This window comes from Ruditapes philippinarum, unplaced genomic scaffold, assembly GCF_026571515.1.
Source record: "Ruditapes philippinarum isolate M1 unplaced genomic scaffold, ASM2657151v2 ctg127_1_1_1_1, whole genome shotgun sequence".
Lineage (NCBI taxonomy): Eukaryota > Metazoa > Mollusca > Bivalvia > Venerida > Veneridae > Ruditapes > Ruditapes philippinarum.
This window is the reverse complement of record NW_026863855.1, coordinates 495632-517863: the sequence shown is the minus strand read 5'-3', so window position 1 is coordinate 517863 and position 22232 is coordinate 495632. Positions and strand designations below refer to the sequence as shown.

Below are 22232 nucleotides of genomic sequence, written 5' to 3'. Positions count from 1 at the left end.
CTTGGACTTCAACCAGATCAAGTCTACAGTATATCTTTGACTTTTGGTTACAAAGGAACACAGTTGACTGCTCTTCCTTACACATTTAAGACTGGTAAATTTTACTTTTCATTTTTCATGCTGTTCATTTCTGTCTCTGTCTTTTATATATTTTTGTATAATTTGGTCATTTAGTTCCTCAAACATTGATTTTTTATTACTTTTTTATACATGGTAGTTTGTGTGCTGAAAATTATATATATTGTTGTTTCATTTCTGTTACACTATTAAGCCATCCTAACTGGTGACACACAAACATACGACCAAAAGGATGTTTTAATTAATCTCAATTATCAGTATATTCTTGGTTTTCATAATGTTTGAAATTTACACTTCAATGTAATTATGCTAAATAAAGATGGCATTTAAAAGGGTGAAAAATAAATACAACAAAAATAATAACATTGATCATAAAAGTTGAATAATTTTAGAACAGTTTTCTTAATCGTACGTTCCTTTATCGAAATAATTGTAACATGATATGTCTCTGCTTTGAACACATGTATGTAAAAAAATAAACGTTTAACAACACAATAAACCCCATAAAACAAACAAAAACATTATGCTGCTTTCTTAGGTAGGCTTTCGGAAAACAATCAAAAACAGGCATTTTGGAATTATTCTTCACCGAATTTCGTAAAATAATTTTGTAAACTACAGGTGACAGATATATAGATTTATGCATTTCAATAGATAATACTAGAGTTTTTGACTTTCTTGAAATATTCTGAAAATATTTTATAGATATATTTTTATCAAATAAATTTATTCCAGCTCCAAAAGAAATAATCTTGTCTGAAGGGATGGTTGAGGGGGTAACTGTCGGTACGTTTGTTTATCGTATATTATAATTTTTATTTCAGGAATCAAAAATCACTTGTTTCGATACACATGCTATAGGAGGTAACGGTTTAGTTTTTGAGTAAATATTTATAAGACTGCATAATGTGACTGATACTAATTTTTAAAGATTTAATTTATTTGCCTTTAAGATACAAAGAGGTACATATTGTGATTTGAACTGAACTACTATTTGAACATATATTTTTAATTAACTCTAGGTGTGTTGCTAATAGTCGCAATGCTTATCGCGATATTTGGGCTTCTGTTGAAGAGGGGTCACATGAAACCTGTACGACGACGTCTAGATGAAATGTCGATAAAATATAAAACGTCTGTCGCTGACATCATATCCAAGGCAATACCAAACCATTATAGTTCTGTGAGTGCAGTACAGTATTATTATTAGCATGTGTTGGTTTAAACCTATCATGCATTTTCTTTAGCCATTTTGTTTCTTTTCATTGTCGATATCATGTTATCTTAATTTCCAAAACGCCTACTAAAGAGGTAAAATCAAAATCATCGTTTTGTTTTTGTTAAGTGTTTAAACATGTGGACCATCAAAACAGTTTGTTTTACAAATATAAATTGTTTAAATCTGTAACAGGGTAACATAGATTCCTTATATGTAAATGGAGAGATTGAAGACATTCAAGACATTCAGAATTGGCATTACTGAAATCAGGAAGCTTTGCTGATATCTACTTTGCAACACTCGGATCAACGAATGACAAAGTTGTGGCTAAGACGCTCAAACGTATGTATACTAGGGATGTCATCTGGAGCCGAAACGGCCATCCGGATATCCGAATCAAACATCCGGATACATCCGGATGTTCGGATCGTTGTTATATTCTTAGTTGGCTGATATGACGTAACCATTTTTTCGCGACCTTTTTCAAATGTAGTATTTTCGTTTCATTTCCTTTTTAATTGAAATGTTACGTATCAAAATAATTTTGGTATTGATTTTATTTTTTCTATATATTGAATATGACTGTTATCGATTAATTTAAGTGCGTATGATACTTACGATTTCAAATGAAATGAAAATTAAATTTATATCGCCGATTGTCTAAATTCCTGAATTAGTGCTATAATACACAATAACACTCTTGCTCACATTTGTGAAAACAAAATAACACCCGTAAAAAATTAAAAGTTTCCATGCATTGTTCAATAACATGCATACAATTTACACACGATGACCTTTGACAGGTGTGTAGCCGGCTTTTTTCAAAAGAATCTGCCAATCTCTGATGTTTACCAACATGTAGACCTGGCTGTTTGATTCGAATCATCAAAAGAAGTTGCCGAAATTTACATTAATTACACATATTTTTAAAGTGTTCGTAAGTGAAAAAACTGTGAAAAAATTGTTTTATAAAAAAAGGCACATGTTTGATTTATATACTAAAGGAGAAAGATATTTTGGACGGATAATTATCGTATCAATTTTAATAAAAGCTGTGATAATTGACATATAACTATTCGTAAGTGCATTTCTTTATTTGCTAATTTTATTTCTGCAGATTTTTTATTTTCTCAAAATAAGGAGTCGACGGCTCGGTAAGCTGAAATATTATAGAAATAATAGCCTAATTAATTATTTAAATTTGGACATAAACAATGTAAAATCGTTGCCGATGACAATCGCACGGTGGACTTTAGAATATTCATCTTGAATCCTACAAAACTTAAATTTGTTTGGTGTTTAACATACTAGTACATGTAGAATTAACAACATGTGTCAAACACGACTCGTAATTTTTATAGTAATTATTGATTTTTTTTTGGGCTCTGCAGAGATTACGATGTGTATTGTCAAATTAAAGTACAATATGCAATATGGTGTCAACACCATGTCTATCGTTGATTATATCTCAACGCATGTTCATGTATTTTTCACATTTTCTCAATATTCTGAAATATTTTATACAAACATCCGGATCCGAAAATCGGCTCCGGACACCAAATCGTGATCCGAACGTTCGGATATCCGGACTCCGAATGACATCCCTAATGTATACCATAAGGGATTATATTACATGTTATTTAATATGCTTGCGTTTGCCATCCATGGTGTGTGTGAAGTTAATTTATTTTACTTACGCAAGTAAAGATGAGTAAACATATAACTTTCAGAGAACTTCTCAGAGCACGATGAGTCCCTGTTGACGGCAAAGATTACTTTTAACGCAGATATTGTCGGCAAGAACAAAAATGTGCTGCAATTTATTGGAGCCGTTGTGTCCGAAACAAACAGTAAGCTACAAGTCAATATAATTACTTGACTGTTTAATTCACATATATTCGTGGAATGAAATGCGGAATTTTTTGTTTCTTTTGCATCATGAAACTAAATTGTAACAATTGACTGGTAACTTTGATTTTCTATGTGTTGTAAGGCTAGTTACTTTAAAGAACAAAATTACTTTGTATCAGACTAAAGAAATAAAACAAACTATCTTTTGACCAATCTTTTGGGCTTTTCTCGGTATATATAAAATAAAAAGAATTGCATAAAGTATTCAGCCTTATTACGAATTGTAGTCTCAAACAAATACATTAACTTCCCATTTTCACTATCAAACAAACGTTAAAGAGGAAATTAAAAACTAAGCATGAATAAAATAATTTATATGCATAAAATATTCAAACGAATTCGAACGTGTTTTGTCTTTAAGTTGGTCCATTTATCGTCTGCGAATATTGCACTAACGGACAAATGCAAGACTATCTAGAAACGATGAAAGATAATATTACTGTTGAAACACTTGAACGCCAACTACGATTTGGACTTGGAGTCGTTCGTGGAATGGATTTTCTTGCACAAAGAAAGGTATCTTGATTCTTAAGGACACACCATCAAGAATTAAAACATTGACATCATTTATATTTTTGAATCTACAATTATAATGTTACATCATGGCTTGAGAATATCGTTTTGTTAGTTCGAACAATAGGCTATTTTCAAGCATTATTATCCTGATATAAGTCTTAAGCTATAATAATATATTAAATGATTGATTTCATCGCAACTACTGACCTTGCTGTTGGGAAATGTATGAGTTCGGACACACAAATCGATAGAATTACTTAGTGTATTCTAGTATAATCTAGTGTAATCGAATATGTATGGTCTGTATTTCACAGTAAAGACCAAATATATGTAATGTTTAATGTTAAAGATATTGTCTTTTATTCATGAAAAGCGAAAAGATACGTGCTATATCAAACAAAAGATAAAAAAACTAGACAATGGATTCAATAAATCAGTGGCCGAATTGTTGAATGTTTAGGGTAACCGTTGTAGACTTCAGACCACTTGCCTCGCACCGCTGTATGTTCGAGCCGCGTCATTGTCTTTAGGTTCAAATAATGTACCTTGTTTTATTGACAGCATATCATTACTTAGTAAGAAGTGTTATCTCTAAAGGCCAGTTAATGTTACATGGATGTCTATAAAGGAATAATATAATAGATAGATGATTTATGATTCATTGTATACACTAATTTACGATCGGATAAACGTGCATTTATGTACTTCAGGTTGTACATCGACGTCTTGCAGCTCGCAATGTCTTGCTTGATGCTGATCTTAATCCGAAGATAACTGGGTTTGGGCCAAAAGCAGGAGAAACGCACGATGGAGATAGCAATAAGAGGGTAACATTTTAACATTTTTTACAAATGATTGCAATCGATCATTTGATATATGATTCATTTTTTTCAGTTTCAAATTTATCATAAAAGAAATTCCCATTTTACTATATTATTATCATTATTATTATCCTTATCATTAATAATTTGTTATGTATTCAAATGAAAGGAGAGGATGCCATTGAAATGGATGGCCCCAGAATGTCTTAAATCAACGGTAGATGCGACTGAAAAAAGTGATGTTTGGTCATTTGGAGTCGTCCTCTGGGAGATATTTTCTTTCGGTATGGTATTTGCATAAACAATACATAACAGTTTGATTTATCTACATATGTAATATGTTTTCATATCAAGAATTAAAAACATCTTATTAAAAGAAACGTACAAATTCAATCAATGACTATTATTTTAACAAATGCTAGGTACTGATTGTTTATAAAAATGTTTTGCTTAAAACGGTAGGCTTCCAGATTCATGTTTTTTCATGTTGAAATAATATTTTAAAAAGTAAAATATGTTCAAGCGGACAAAGAATGTAGTTTACACATTGCAAACACGACATCTTTAATCCACATAAATCGCCACCTAAAGTCAAGGTATGTCAAAAAGAAAATTCCTTCTTGCGTCAGTCACGCAGTGGCAATATGGTAATGAATGCTGCAAAATCAGTCATTCATTGCGTGGGGTATGCAAATTGAATTGTTAATATACTACTTATCTTAAAATCATAGAACATGTTACCTACAGTTGATTTTTAATAAATGTTTTGTCAGTTTAAAACGTCATATGCAAATGTGCTTGCGATATACTGAGTTGTCGGTAGTGACTTTAAAGAATAAATAGGAAACACAACATTATAAAAGCAGTCAGTGTAAATGCAGTATCCATTGTAAAGTTGAAATTTAGATACATGTTTTAGGCGAGAGTCCATACGGCAATATAAGAGGTCATGAACTGCCAGCTAAACTTAAAGAAGGCTACCGCCTTCCAAAACCTGAGCAGTGCGATGACAAGTAAGTTAAAACTACTTTCATATATTCTTGTTCTGATTAACGCTATTTCAGAGTACAAATGTAAATCAGTTATGATTGCATTACTTTCCAGTAAATTAATTAATATTCTATTATGTACCTTTTCCCGAATAATAGATTACTTTAAGATATATACATGCTACTTCTTGATGTGAACTTGATTTTTTTTATATTTGTGATTATATTGACTAGATGGTATGGTGTAATGAAACAAACTTGGGAAGAAAGTACCGAGAAACGACCAACTTTCAAAGAGATAAGAAGTACACTCGATGAAATATTTGTAGCCGCACCCACCGATGATTATTACTACTATAGAAAGTAAAATGCAAAACAAGATTGGATTCGTTTCATTCTCATTTGCAAACTGTTATGGGTGTAGATAGACAAAACTTTCGAATATATAAAACATTAACTTTTCTATTGTTTAGTTAATGTTCGTAGCTGTCTGACTTAAAAAACGGTGGAAGAAAATTAGATATGTGTGCTATCATGTTGATGCTTTTTGTTTGTCGTTTAACATTTCGTTTCCAGACAGGTCATTATTGTTTCAGAAATCTTCTTTAAGAAATATTTTTTAGTTATGAATTAATAAATTCATGTATCATTATTCTTTTCTGTTACCAATTTGAAATCTCTTAATATTTTTTCTATAAAAACTGTGAACATTCATAAAAGATTATTATTTGCATCTTTTGTTTTTAATTAATATGTAATTATTATATTTAGAAATTGACATTGTAGCGGATATGGAGATCCCAACTTATCTTATCTGAATTTCAAATTGGGGATGCTTCTTATAAAAATCAGTTATATATTTCATAAGTTTGTACTAGACGATTAATATATTTGAAATAACTCGTCTTTCAACCCGATGTTGTATTCGAGTCTCTAGGGTTTTTATATTATAATGCAAAATGTTTTCATTTTTATGATAACTCATACATTGTCCTTATACACAATTTTATTTGTAACATTTATCGTCGTAATTATACAATTTATAAAAGCAATAAGCTTGATAATCATACACCACCAGTCATCATTCATGTAAACACCAATGTGAACTTTCATTAAATACGACACATTGAACTTCTACGGATAAAAGCATGCTAGAATGTTTTCTTTGACAAATGACTTAACATAACGTGGACATTCAAAGTAACACCTATAATAAATGGATAATAATAATAACGTGTAGGCCATTTGAAAATACCCCCAAAAGGTAACAGAAAACGCTAGAACTGCCTATTGCCCCTGACTAAATAAACATATTAGCACAAAGCCAACAATTCTTCTGACAAAAAAAATATCAGTAATCTAAATAAACTTTTTTTAAATGTATTACTCTTTAGATTTCAAGATTGACACCATCTACCGAAGAAAGTCGAAATTTTTTAATGTGGCTAACAAACAAATTCGATAGAATTTTTTAACTTTTTCAGGATAATCTTCTTCTATTTTTTTCATTGTTTTTTTACCCATCTGAATATAAAGATAAATGAGGTCAAAATAGGGGTAACAATGAGTCCATAAGACCATCTACCGGTTTTTATATATATTAATGGTATTGTATGGCCCACTAATTAGCCCACCATCATTTCACAGATCGCAGTGCCGAAGGGTGATTTCCATTTATTGCTAACAGTCGGCAAAAAAAATCCGTGAAATACTAATATATCCAAAGTGATGCATGTGAGAAATACCATATCTCAAATTGTACCACACTTGACTATAACATTAATGGTTAATATATTTACTGAAAATATATTGTATTACTTAAACAACAAGTCAAAATTAGTAGAAAGTACTTTACGGTGAACATTCCAGCAGTCAAATTGTAACGTTTTTTTTATATGTAATAACATTTACTCTTGCAGTCAGTATACTATTTGTTGTAACGCCGAAACTTACATAATCAAAAAAGAAACATATATTGGTGAGGTATACAGCTGTACTTTTCAAATTTAGATTGAGGTTTCAATTGAAAATTCTGTAATCGTAGAGTCCCTAAAGGAAATACAAAGAACTAAATTGTATTCAGATGTCACCGTAGTAACAGTTGTAACAAGCATACGCCAATGTATAAAGGCGCTACGTTAATGCCTTCGCCGGATCACAAGTGAGGAGATAATCATGTATTTAAAAGCAGGACTAAATTATACTGGCTTTGTTTAATGGTATAGTATGTTTCTATGGCTGTAATGAAATGAATTATTTTGTTTTTATAAAAATATCCTCCTACTTCTTTAGTCAGATTGAGTATCATCAAATGTTTTATGCAAGTTCGTATATTATACATATCTCTATAAAATACAAACATGCTCCTGATAAGAAGGCATATTAAAGAAGGTACACCGGGGACAAGCGAATACACAAAATCATGGGTACTGTGTTTATATTTGCCATTGTAGTTCTCTTAAAAATTGATACGGCTTTTAGGTGAGTATTTATTGATCATTTAAATTTTTTTGGCATTATTTTTCATTTTCGTATAATTTTAAAACAATGATAAACAGTATGCTATATTAAGGCTTTTTACAGCTGATAGAAAAAAAAGAGAAATATACTATAATAATTGGATACTTACTTTTAACTTGATGATGCAAATAGTCTTGTTTGAGTTCAGTTTAAACTATTTAAGCATAATCAACAATTAAAATGTGGGGCTGTACATCAATATTAATAACAGGAAAATCAAAGCTTAGATTATTGGTTAATTATTTTTTTCTCAGATATGTTTTTTTTGTTCCTTTTTTTGTTATTATATATTATTGACTTGATAAAAATACAAGAAAAATATTTTCTGAATTGAGAGTTCGATTCGAAAAAATCATGCAATTATTTATATGTGTTACTTCTTATTTTCATGTTTGATGTTAAAGCAGTCACAATATAATAAATATAATAAAATAATTTCACTTCCTTTTTGTAGTCTGAAAAGAGAAACCAATACACATAAAGTAGATCCATGCATTCAAACACTTTAATATAATGTAGATGTTTTTTGTTTTTCATTTAACAACTCTTGATGTAGATTACAATTAAAGTTAAATTATCTAAAAGGTTAAAAAACTTTGAATGCGTTGAATTCTACGAGTTTTATTTTGCAAAACCCTTTTTTTCTTGCAATACGTCTCACCTTTTAAAAATATTGTTTCTCTTGTTTCAAAATTTACTTAAGAAGATCAGTTTATTATCCGAAATGTATATGAATTTACACTTAAATTATTTCACAAAATAATGGCATTAAGAATACTTTTGTCCTTCAAAACTTAGCCAAATTAGCTGATTTACATTTTTTATATTTGTTTATGTGTTTCTTAATACATAGATAGCTGGTTGAGTAGTGTGTTCGTTACATGCTTCGTAGGTTCGTTGATTCGTTGGTACAAAAAAAAAAACGTTATCTGTTCATGTGTTATTCCTTGAGTACTAATAAATGAATATTGCAGTCGATAATGTATAAGACTCAAACAAAAACATATACTTTAACTGATTATAAATTTATTTATGAATAAATGAAAAAAAATCAATCGCTATACTTAAGTGGAGTGGATGAAGCAAGCTTTTTTGTAGCATATAAATTTCATTAACTAGATAAATGCCGCTCAGATAAATCATACAATTTAACAAATGAGATCTGTTTACAAAACCCTTGTGTAGAATATTTATCAGTACTACTTATCAAAACAAATCATTTCAACCTTACTACACAAGGACATTTTGATAAAGAAAATTGACCATATATTTCGCTGAAGGGGATATTTAAAATAGTAAATGGGCTAAAAGTGTTTGACTAAAATCTTACTCAAATTGTTATCTGTTAAAATAAACATACAGTGGCAATTTCAAAATAACCCCTATTCATTTAAATCAAAAGTAAATATTTCTGTTATGATACTTTGAGATAAGCAGCGAGTGTATTGTACTGTTTATAATGTTCACCTAAAAATGTATGCCTCCTGAAAAAATAACACACACAAAAAACAAACAAACAAAAAACATACCAAAACCAAACAAACAACAACAAAGACATTACAGACCCTTTATTAATATGTTAATTATGTTGATAATCGTAGTTTGTCAGTTTGGAGCTTAATTTCTTTCAACCAGATGTTTGATAATATAATAAAGTTTAGCAAACACCGTTTTACCGACAGTTATCCTATTTTTTTTATATATTTTAGATACGTCTGTCCTGACATTTTAATTAAGTTTGTCAAACTTACAAAAACTGCATACATGTTGCAATTAAGCAATCGTGACTGTTTATAACTTAAAAAACAAATATTCATACTGAATAGTGTAATTCGACGCATATCTGGTTTACCAAAGTACCTCCTTAAGTTGCCTATTATACATTGATAAAGAACAGATAAACAGTTATTCGCTGCTGCTATTAATACATTGCCCATTCAAATAGCACGTAATCGTATACATACCATACGCTTTTAGCGTGAAAAAATCTTAAATCATAAAATTGCATGGCTTTCATAATTAAGTCGATTCTAAACCAGTTATTGCTGCGAAACATTGATATTCATTGCATTTTTAGACAATTATAAACAAACATTTACATCAAATAATTTCGCATACAATGCTATGCGATATTCATTCAGTTTGATTATGAAGATTTGAAATTACATCTTAATCACACTTTAGTCATTCTCTTGGTGTACCACAAAAACCTAGGCATATAAAAAGTCACCTTTTTCCTGCAGAGCACGAACCATTGCTTAAGATAACTATAGTACTTTTAATGTGTCTTTAAGGCGAAAGAATCCTAATATTTATAATATTTCAGCGGATACTGTACCTTATTACAAACAACATATGCAAGGACGTACAAAGATTGTGGTTTGTGGTAAGTGGTAATTCAGCTTTAAATTTGATTTTGTAGATGGTCAAAAAAGCGTTGTGATATTACCTGCATATAGTATTACGGATTCAAAATATATCTCTTAATGTATAGACAGATACAATCAGTTATGGTCGCATATATTTGTTGTAATATTCAGTCATAAACTCGATTGATATTCACTAACTTGAAATGCCTCAGCCCTGGTCCTGTTCTTTTACAAACTTAACATTGACTAACCGTTTAGAAGTTATAGACTACTTCATCGTCATACTAAAAATGGACGAAATTAGAACACAACTTTATAAAGCTTGGTTTAATATTTGAGGGGTTGGAGTAGGTGTACCACATACAGGCCGTACACAGTGCTGACGCAAGTATGTTGTCCTGGATGGCGTGGCACAAGTTGTTCGGTTCGTAAGTATATTCGCTTTCCTTAAATTAATAGATAACAATGTTGTCGTCTTTCACGGTCAAGTCAGGTCATCCTTATTTTCAAATTACTTCTTAATGATCTTTTAGTAGCTTGAATTTCAGCAAATCTGACTGCGCCTATTATAAAACTATGTTCGGTTTCGTTCCATATATACTTCTTCATGATCAAAGACACATACCACAACTTGGTTTTCTTTTCTTTCTTAAGACCATGTCACCATGTGAATTAAAAGTGTCTTGACACAAAATTTTACTTATTCATTTGTGTTATAGTCTTATATCGTGCGCTACACGTACATGTAAACCTCACGGTACAACAATGAAGCTTATTTAAGCACGTTTGTATACGAACATATATTTTAAGTATTTAGCGGTTAATTCATTTTAACATACTGTGTAGTACTTTAATCATTGGAAAGATGTAATACACAAAGCGGGTAGATATATTTTACGAGGTACAAGATAACGAATTATTTAGAAACACTTTACAACGATGACGATGCCAACAAAACATCCATGAAATGCGGTACTTTATATAAGAGTAAAAATGCAAATAAAATCTACTTTTTTCTAGCAATATGCAATAATCAGTGCGTGAATGGTGGAAGGTGCATCGGGCCCAACAAGTGCAAATGTCCGGCATCATCTCTAGGTCAACAGTGTTCTACAGGTAAGACAAAATTTTATTCATTTGTCTTTTCAATGTACCTACAACAAATTTACATAGGTTTATAATCTAAGGATTATTTGATTTACAGAAAACAACAACAACAAAAACAAACGGATTCTTACACGTCATATGACGTCTTATATATCGTCAATAAACCAGATGACGTATGATTTATAATGTACGTATCTGTATATTGTTACAGATGTGTGCTCCCACATTGCTCCATGTTATCCTGGTACATGCAGTTTTCCACATACATGTTCATGTTATAACGGTTTTACCGATAGCACTAATGGATGCCTTTCATGTGAGTACCTTTTGTATTTAATTTCACATTTTGAAGGCATTTACAAAGCTAGTTAAAAGACAACTTATGTAGACAATTTGATATCGATAAAGTTTCTGTACATAATTCAACACAAGTAAATAATTGATACCCGATAATGATTCACTGCTACTTTACATTCTATTTAATGAACGAAAAGTAAAAGTAAAAGAAAAAGAAAATATATTCTAATCGTAAAATGTTGCATGAGACAGTTATAATAATTGTTTTCTATTTTACACTAATGGTTGTATATTGTACATTATTGCAGTTTCAAGAGGAAACAACCCACCAGACATATCAGAATGCGAATTTACATTAGCACATATACGAAGAACTGATCAGAAACAGCAATTCTACTTCAGGTGAATCTTAAGGGACACTTGTTTAATGCTGTATTTTTCAAGTAATATTTCTCAATTCTGTACACTTTACTTGATATTATAATATCTTTAGGCATATAATGCAAATTGCGCACATGTAGCAACGGTTTCAGAAATTAATCCATGTCAAATTTTCATTTGACCTTCATGACATTTATAATGTGTATATAGTATGGCATGAGTTTACGTTCTTTCAAACACTAGGTTTGTAACAGAAATGATAGAAATGCATCGGAATTTTATAACATTTTAACTTCTTGAACTCTCGTGTTCATCGTCACTATTTTACGATTTCAAATTCATAAATTCACGATTTCAACTTCACAAATTCATGACGATTAAACTTCACGATTTCATTTCCATGATTTCAATATTTTAACTTCGCCAATTTCACGAATTCACAGCCACGATTTCCAATTCGTGAATTCTTAATTAACTCGATATATTTTAAAAAGGGGAAATACACTCGTTCCCCTTTTTAATGCACTATTTTTACATTATTTTCAGCTAAAGTAATGGTATTGTTTTGTGAAAAGTAAAAGACAAACAGCTAAAGTAAACATCCAAATTTTATTTTTTGTTTCTTTTGCAAATGTTTTCGGGGGAACCGTTCCCCCGAAGAACAAAAGCCATGTGTAGAATACAACATGTTTTGATAAATAAAAAGCAATTTTTCAGTAATAAGAGATACATTATGCTTAAGGGGGAACCATTCCCTCATCGAAATAAAAAGTAAATTTTCAAAACTTATCATAACATATTTTCTAAAAGGGAACCGTTCCCCCTTAACAAAATAGATATAACAATTTGATAGAATAAAATGCAATAATTTAGAAATTTAGAGCCATGTAAATGGTAAGAGGGAACCGTTCCCTCCTCAAAATAAAAAATAAAATTTCAAAACTGATCTATAACAAATTTTTTAAAGTGGAACTGTTCCCCCTTAACAAAACTGGTACATGTATAACAATTTGATAGAATGAAATGCAGTAATATAGAAATTTAAAGCCATGTTACCGGTAAGAGGGAACTGTTCCCTCATTGAAATAAAAAATAAATTTCAAAACTTATCTATGACACATTTTCTAGAGTGGAACCGTTCCCCCTTAAAATATATATAACAATTTGATAGAATAAAATGCCATCATTTAGAAATTACCAGCAAGGTTACAAGTAAGAGGGAACCGTTCCCTCATCGAAATAAAAGACAATTTTCAAAACTTATCTACGACACATTTTCTAAAGTGGAACCGTTCCCCCATAACAAAATAGATATAACAATTTGATAGAATAAAATGCAATAATTTGGAATTTAGAGCCAGGTTACCAGTAAGAGGGAACCGTTCCCTCATAAAAATAAACAAGATTGCATTTGAGAAAAATGCTATGCCACCGCAATAATACAACACTAAATAGTAGTGTAGGAACAGATTTTTTTGTTTCTATACAATGAAGATTGTCATAATGCATATCTAATTCTTATTATCAGATTAGTGGTTAAATCTATTGTTAACTCAATAAAAGATCAGAGTAGGAATATATCAATGCACTTGAGTCTAGTGAATTTGGTGGTGAAGGTCATATTTCACACAGCCTAAAATTTCATGACTGCATCAAAGGACAACATGTAATACACTTTGTCAAAATCTAGGTCAGCTGATATCAAAGTTCACTTTTAATTTTGACACTAGAGGCAAAATTTGAACAACTTTGGTAGAGTACCTATAGATGATATCATTTAACAAATATTAAAACTCTAAGCCTTGTACCTTCAGACAATAAGATTTTTTTTTATTTTTTACTATATGTATATATTGAAAATCAATGACCCCGGGGCGGGGGCAATTTTGACCCCAGGGCTATTATTTGAACATTCTTGCTAGAGGTTCACTTCACAATGTTTCATGCAAAGTATCTAACCTCTAGCATTTGTCAATTGCTAGAAGAATTTTTTTTAAAGTTTTTACTATAAGTTTTTACTATGTAAAAATGAGGAAAATCAATGACCCCCGGGGCCGGGCCGATTTTGACCATAGGGCTATAATTTGAACAATCTGGGTAGAGGTCTATCAGACAATGCCTTATGCAAAATATCTAAGCTCTAGGCCTTTTGGGTCTTTACAAGAAGGTATTTTAAATTTTTACTATATGTACATATAGTGAAAATCCATGACCCCCGGGGCAGGGCTGATTTTGACCCCAGGGCTATAATTTGTACAATATTGGTAGAGGTCTACCAGACAATGCCTTATGCAAAATATCTAACTCTAGGCCTATGGGTTCTTTTTACAAAAAGGGTTTTTTTAAGTTTTTATTATATTACATATAGTGAAAACCCCAATGACCCCGGGGCGGAGGCCGGGATTTTACCCCAGGGCTTATAAATTTGAAACAATCTTGGGTTAAGGTCTACCAGCCAATTTGCCTTATGCCAAAATATCTAACTCTAGGCCTTTTGGCGTTTCTTTACAAGAAGATTTTTTTAAATTTTATTCTTTATAATTCCTTTTGGTTTGCCATGGCAACCAGATTTCTGCATGGAAAAATTTTCTTTGAACAACTTTGGGAAGCCCTTCACCCAAGGGATCAAATTCCTGCCAAGTTTGGTTGAAAATTGGACTTGGTTTGGTTTTTCACAAGAAATTTTTTAAGTTCCCACTATATTATAATCATATAACACACAACAACACAAACAAAAAAAAAACACAACACCACACCACACACATACACACAGGTGAATCGCTATATGCCACCGCATCGCAGATGCTGCGGTGGCATAAAAATAAATTTCAAAACTTATCTGTAACACTTTTTCTAAAGTGGAACCGTTCCCCCTTAACAAAACAGATATAACAATTTGATAGAATAAAATGCAATAATTTAGAAATTTGGAGCAAGGTTACCCGTAAGAGGGAACCGTTCCCTCATCAAAATAAAAAAATAAATTTCAAAACTTATCTATGATACATTTTCTAAAGTGGAACCATTCCCCCTTAACAAAATAGACATAACAATTTGATAGAATAAAATGCAATAATTTAGAAATTTAGAGCCATGTAAATGGTAAGAGGGAACCGTTCCCTCCTCAAAATAAAAAATAAATTTCAAAACTGATCCATAACAAATTTTCTAAAGTGGAACCGTTCCCCCTTAACAAAACTGGAACATGTATAACAATTTGATAGAATGAAATGCAGATATATATATAGAAATTGAGAGCCATGTTACCGGTAAGAGGGAACCGTTCTCTCATTGAAATAAAAAATAAATTTCAAAACTTATCTATGATACATTTTGTAAAGTGGAACCATTCCCCCTATAACAATTTGATAGAATAAAATGAAATAATTTAGAAATTGAGAGCCATGTTACCGGTAAGAGGGAACCGTTCCCTCATTGAAATAAAAAATAAATTTCTAAACTTATCTATAACAAATTTTCTAAAGTGGAACCATTCCCCCTTAACAAAACTGGTACATGTATAACAATTTAATAGAATGAAATACAGTAATATAGAAATTGAGAGCCATGTTACCGGTAAGAGGGAACCGTTCCCTCATTGAAATAAAAAATAAATTTCAAAACTTATCTATGACACATTTTCTAGAGTGGAACCGTTCCCCCTTTAAATATATAAAATTTGATAGAATAAAATGCAATAATTTATAAATTACGAACAAGGTTACAAGTAAGAGGGAACCGTTCACTCATCGAAATAAAAAGACAAATTTCAAAAACTTATCTACGACACATTTTCTAAAGTGGAACCGTTCCCCCTTAACAAAAATAGATATAACAGGTAAGAGGAACCGTTCCCTCATCGAAATAAAAAATAAATATCAAAACTTATCTGTAACACTTTTTCTAGAGTGGAACTAGAGTGGAACCGTTCCCCCTTAACAAAACAGATATAACAATTAATGCAATAATTTAGAAATTGAGAGCCATGTAAATGGTAAGAGGGAACCGTTCACTCATCGAAATAAAAAATAAATTTCAAAACTTATCTACGACACATTTTCTAAAGTGGAACCGTTCCCCCTTAACAAAAAAGATATAACAATTTGATAAAATAAAATGCAATAATTTTGAAATTTAGAGCCAGGTTACCAGTAAGAGGGAACCATTCCCTCCTCAAAATAAAAAATAAATTTCAAAACTTATCTATAACAAACTTTCTAAAGTGGAACCGTTCCCCTTAACAAAAACAGATACATGTATAACAATTTGATAGAATAAAATGCAGTAATATAGAAATTTAGAGCCATGTTACTGGCAAGAGGGAACCATTCCCTCATGACAACTTAACCAAAATTCAATAATTTGAACTTGACAGTCAATGTGATTTAAAAGCTCAGGGTCAAGGTCTGTTCAATCTTTCAGCATGTCTTGTCCAAATGGTTGTTTTGTCTAAGTTTAAAATACTCCATTGATTACTTACAAAGTTACAGCCAACAAGAGGGCCAAAATGACCCTAGATCGCTCACCTGACCCATCAAACCCATATTATATTAAACTCCTGTGACCTAGTATTTCATCTGAGATGACACATGTTCGAACTTATCCGAGCAATTACCTAGACAAGCATCCTGACCAAGTTTCATGACAGGTGAGTCAAACATGTGACCACTAGAGTGTTAACAAGGATTTTCCATATTTGAGCAGTGTGACCTAGTTTTTGACCCCAGGTGACCCATATTCAAATTTGACATAAAAAAATCATCGAAACAAACTTTCAGTCCAGGATATTTGGATGAAAACAGTAGCCATTAGAGTGTTAACAAGATTTTTCTATTTTTAGCTCCTGTGACCTAGTTTTTCATCTGAGATGACCCATGTTCAAACGCATATAAGCAATTACATAGACAAGCATCATGACAAAAATTGATGATGAATGAGGTAAAAATGTCTGGTCTACTTGAAGGTCTTGTCAAAAGGGTTGTTGTGAAGAAAATTGAATCCATTTTGTAATGAAACAATTGCCAATGTTAAAGTTTTAGGATGACAACAAGAAAGTAAGGCATGACTGTACATAGCAATAGCTCACACTCTTTTATTCTTAAAAAAAAATTGAGCTGAAAACTAACAAGAGCACCGCTAGGCCAAATGTGGGCCAAATGGAACTTAAGTTATTCTCCGGAAACTGTTTTCACTTTTAAAGTAATAGTGACCTTGACCTCTGACCTTGTGATCCCAAAATCAATAGTGGTGTTCTACCCAATATGGCCAATCATCCTATAAAGTTTAAATACTGTGGGCCAAATGGAAACTTAAGTCATGTTCCGGAAACTGTTTTCAGTTTTAAAGTAATAATGATCTTGACCTCTGACCTTGTGACCCCAAAATCAATAGGGGTCTTCTACCCAATATGGACAATCATCCTGTGAAGTTTTATATATTGTGGGCCAAATGAAACTTAAGTTATGTTCCGGAAACTGTTTTCAGTTTTAAAGTAATAATGACCTTGACCTTTGACCTTGTGACCCCAAAATCAATAGGGATTTTCTACCCAATATAGACAATTTTCCTTTAATAATTTTTGAACACTGGGGGCCCAAAGGGAATTAAGTTTTTGGTTTCTGGAAATTTTTTTCATTTCCCTTAAACCTTTTGTCTTGTGACCTCAAAATCAATGGGTTCTTCTTACCTAATAAAAAATATGGACAATCTTTCCTCGGAAACAGTTATTTTCCTGGGGATGATTTTTTTTACTTTTACCAAAAAAAACCCATGTGTTATTTTTTATACTGTTCCCCAGTCACACAAGTACCTCGGGGTTCGTCCCGGGGGAAAAAGTTTGCCAGGGGGTTATAACAAATTGGCCCAAAATTTGTTTCGGGGCATTTTAAAATTCAACACACCCTTTTCTCCCCAATGAAAATTTATCCTTTCTATAAATTTTATTAATTTTCCCACTAAAAAATGTAGATACCCCCTTTTTGGGGTTTTTTGGATATAGGACTTTTCCGACACATTTACTAAGTTGTTATAAAGTTTTGAAAACATAATGATTCCTAGTGTTTTACTGCATTATAATGTTTGTTCATTCAACATGTTGTTAAACATGCACATTTTTGCACTAAAATTGCACCTTTCAACATCTCTCTTTACAGCCATATAGCCATATAGATATTGTTAACAAACAATATTCAACAACCATCTTCAGTATATCAAATGAAAGTTTCAACAAAACTTAAGCAAGGTTTAAGCACATGTTCCATCCAAACATGTTTCTGCTCCTCTACGATGAATAGGGAAAATCTTTCTTGACAACAATATCTGAAAATAAACAAAAAAAACTATTTTACCTTATTTATATTTCAAAATTTAATAAATAAAGTACTTCATATGATAATTCTTAAATAAATTTAAATTCTGAATAAGATATGCATGGCCTTTAAAAGACAGACATTTATTTAGAGGCCAAAATTATTCAAACAAATTTTCTAACTAAACTTAAGATTATTAATTATTTATATCTACAATTGCATATTAATTATAGTCCATATAAAATTTTTTTATTGCATCATTATTTTTTGTGTAAGTGAGAGGTTTTAAGGACAGGAATCATTGACAAATTTCTTTATAGACCCAAGCTATTTTTACTTAACAAAAATATATGCTCTCTTTAGAGGTGATATATAAAAGAGTAATTGATCCAGACTTCCCGAAATACGTCGGTCCGACGGACATGTCCGATAAATTTTGATCAGGTCCGACAATTTTCTATTTCGGATCGGTCCGACTGTCCGGCTTTTATCCAAGCAGCATGTATACAAAATGGCGTCGCTAAAGGTGCCAAACCTGGGAAAAACCGAAAATCTACATCAGAAGAGTGCGCAGAACAGCAATAAAAGGATGAAAAAGAATAGACCTGAGACGAAATTTAATGAAAAATGGAAGCAGAACCATGAATCATTGGTGTATGACAGGGAGGAGATGAAAATGCGCTGTACGGATTGTGCCGATTTTTACGGCGAAAAAATAAAAAACAAAAAGTGTCTTAGAAATACAGACACAAGATTTTCTTTGATTTTGATCAATTTTATTTGGTCCGACAGATTTTGTTTCGGTCCGACAGATTTTCATGGTTTGTCAGACCGAATGTCTGACAGTTTTTTTCACCTTTCGGGAAGTCTGATTGATCCTTAAATTTCCTCAAGACAAGAGGACTGTGATGACTATAGAGTTTCACATGGTTGATGAACAAAACAGGCAAAGAGAATTGTTTTGGTAAAGTACTGTCTAAAGTATCATTTTAGCACATTTTGTAGATATTGTACAAGTACTTACTTAATTTAACTGTGACAAATATATCTAGTTGTTGAAGGTAACCATTTTTTATCCAAGATATGACCTGAAATGTGGTTAATATTTACATTATAACAATTAACAAATGCATATTTAATGTGGTCCAAAGGAATGCTGTAGTAACTGGAACAATACTGTCTCAACCAATATCAGATATTTGATGTATATTCAATTCAAAGAACAGAGTTCAGATAAGCAGACAATGGGGTGTGCTTGGCATAGATAAATTGACTTCAAATCACTTGCAACTCACTGCTCTGAGTTTGAATACCACTGATGACTCTGTGTACTTTCATGTGAGGAAACTACATAAATCAAACAAGCTTACAGAATGTTGGTTTATCTACTCAGGTACCTGCTCATGCCTGACATAATGCATCACTGCTATGACTGACCGAGGGACTTAAGTACAGCACGCAAAACATCATCTACTAATGGTGGCTGCATTAACCAATTCATTTTGAAATCCTATCATTCATACAGAAGTTAAAACCCTAAAAATCCCTTAAACACTACAACAACTTTGTACTTGATAGTCAATTCACTTACATTTCTTCTTTTGATTAGTTTGTCATCACTTGTCTCCAGGCTCCATCACATCTATTTTGCTTGGCTGACAGTTTACAGGATTGGACCCTGAAATTTTAAGCAACTATTTTTTAACTGTTGTACCATTACAAACTAATTCAATTGTGTTATAGTATTTACATTTTAGGAAAATAATAAGAGTAAATAAATACAGATAAATGCTAAACCTGCTAAATTTCTGAAATAGACTTTGTCTAGCTTTCATTTATAAAACTTCCATTATCAATTTTGTTAGCTAACAAATAAAGCCTGGCTCTTTACTGGTAGTAAATGCTGCAGTGGCTACGATTCCGGCTGACCAGCAGGTTGCTATGAAAGTCAATGGTACTGGTTGCTATAGAAAATAAAATTTTGCTATGGAAGTCACTGGTTCTTATGAAAAGTCTGTAACTGATATGAAAAGAAAAGAAAGCCAACAGTTGCTATTGAAAGATAAAGGTTGCTTTGGAAAATAAGTCACTAGTTGCTATGGATACCACTGGTTACTAAGGACTAAGTTGATGCTGGTAGAAATAATAGGTACATGTTCTTTGAGAAATGTATTTCAAGGGTTGTTATGGAAATTACTGTTTATTAAGGGAAAGTCAATTTCATCATGGAAAGTCATGGTTGCTATGGCAGTCTCCAGTTAGTATGAAATATCACTAGTTGCTATGGAAAGTAAATGGTTGCTATGGGAGTCATTGGTTGCTTTTGTAAAGTCATAGATTGCTACTTAGCAGTCACTGATTGCTATGAAAAGTCACTGGTCCCAGTGTCAGCATTTTCCCCCCTACTTTGTTAATCATGCCTGGTACCAAACAAATTGGGAAAAATGCATAGCATGCACTCAAATGAGAATTTAACATAATATACACCAAGCATTCATGGGAAATTTTCTAATCCAGGGAGACATTAGTATTATGCATAATAATCACTTTTAATAGGGCTGTCATTGATGGCAAATTTTGTATTGATATATCGAGAGACAAATATCGACGTTTCACGATACATCGATATATGGACTTTCACAGACAGGGATACAATAAAAAAACATTAATTTTATATATGTGTTATAAATTGGGATTCATGGTGTTATCACTGTTTTGCATACTTGTATTACACATTTCAAATTACTACAAACTAGCAGAAAGTTCTTTTACTGTTTATTCTTGTCACTGACATTTGAAAACGGAGTTTAAAGTTCAAGTTAACCAAGAAAAAAGTGACTTCTCTTATGAGCCAAAATAGATAGGTATAGTTAAACTAACAGAAATATTAATTTTTTCAGTTGTATCGATATGTGAAAGTGTGTATCGATATTGTATCGGATGATGAATATTGATGATATATCGATATCGCGATAATCAATGACAGCCCTTAACTTTTTAACCATTAGACAAGAGCGATCAAGTAATCACATGTGTCGGACAGACAGACGGACAGTGGCACAACTAGACTTTTTGGTACTGATCATTCCTGTAAAGTTTGGATAAAAAATTGCACCAGTAGTTTATGAGGAGTATTCCGGACAAGCCTTTTGCGCATCTGGCAACACACAGAAAAAAACCACCTTTTTTATCAAAAGGGGCCATAACTCGGCCAAAAATCATTCAACCAGAAAACCCGTGCAATATGCGCAAGGACTTGCAGCTACAGATCAATCCTGTAAAGTTTTCATTTTGAAATTGCATTAGTGGTATAAGAGAAGTAGTCTGGACAACATTTAAAAATTAAAAATTATTAAAGGGCACATAAACTCTTGACAAAAATCATTGAACCGGAAAATGCTGACAATATGCACAACTAGACTTGGTTGCTGATCATTCCTGTAAAGTTTTGGATGAAATTGCACCAGTAGTTTATGAGGAGTAGTCCGGACAAGCTTTGTGTATCTGGCAACCACACAGAAAAAAAAACACCTTTTTATCAAAGGGGCCATAACTCGGCCAAAAATCATTTAACCTCGGGGAAAACGCCGTTGCAATTTGCGCAAGGACTTTGAGCTACAGGATCAATCCTGTAAAGTTTCATTGAAATTTTGAATTGTGGGATAAGAGAAGTGTCCGCGACAAACTTTTAAAATTAAAAATTATTAAAGGCCATA

General features: G+C 31.8%; 2 protein-coding genes across 2 annotated transcripts in view; both read left to right on the top strand.

Moving 5' to 3' along the window:
* The first annotated feature begins 3631 nt into the window (after positions 1–3631).
* LOC132723543 (fibroblast growth factor receptor 3-like) lies at positions 3632–6320 on the top strand. Its single transcript, XM_060708281.1, has 5 exons — positions 3632–3724; positions 4435–4551; positions 4715–4829; positions 5465–5558; positions 5769–6320. Exons 1-5 carry the CDS (start codon positions 3632–3634, stop codon positions 5899–5901), a joined length of 552 nt encoding a protein of 183 aa, XP_060564264.1. The 3' UTR covers positions 5902–6320.
* A 1431-nt stretch (positions 6321–7751) lies between these two features.
* The window catches only part of LOC132723542 (uncharacterized), a 40272-nt gene continuing 25791 nt past the window's right edge, over positions 7752–22232 (top strand). Inside the window, exons 1-6 of the mRNA XM_060708280.1 lie at positions 7752–8015; positions 10381–10440; positions 10763–10851; positions 11444–11539; positions 11742–11846; positions 12136–12229. Of these exons, the coding sequence (XP_060564263.1) occupies positions 7957–8015; positions 10381–10440; positions 10763–10851; positions 11444–11539; positions 11742–11846; positions 12136–12229 (503 nt within the window). The 5' untranslated portion in view covers positions 7752–7956. The remainder of the gene's footprint in view (positions 8016–10380; positions 10441–10762; positions 10852–11443; positions 11540–11741; positions 11847–12135; positions 12230–22232) is intronic.

Bases quoted from the DNA above. Each gene is read 5' to 3' on its own strand.
- LOC132723543 (XM_060708281.1), top strand. From the start codon at position 3,632: ATGAAAGATAATATTACTGTTGAAACACTTGAACGCCAACTACGATTT. The intron at 4,830-5,464 runs GTATGGTATTTG...TACATGTTTTAG, and splicing joins CTGGGAGATATTTTCTTTCG to GCGAGAGTCCATACGGCAAT. The intron at 5,559-5,768 runs GTAAGTTAAAAC...TATATTGACTAG, and splicing joins CCTGAGCAGTGCGATGACAA to ATGGTATGGTGTAATGAAAC.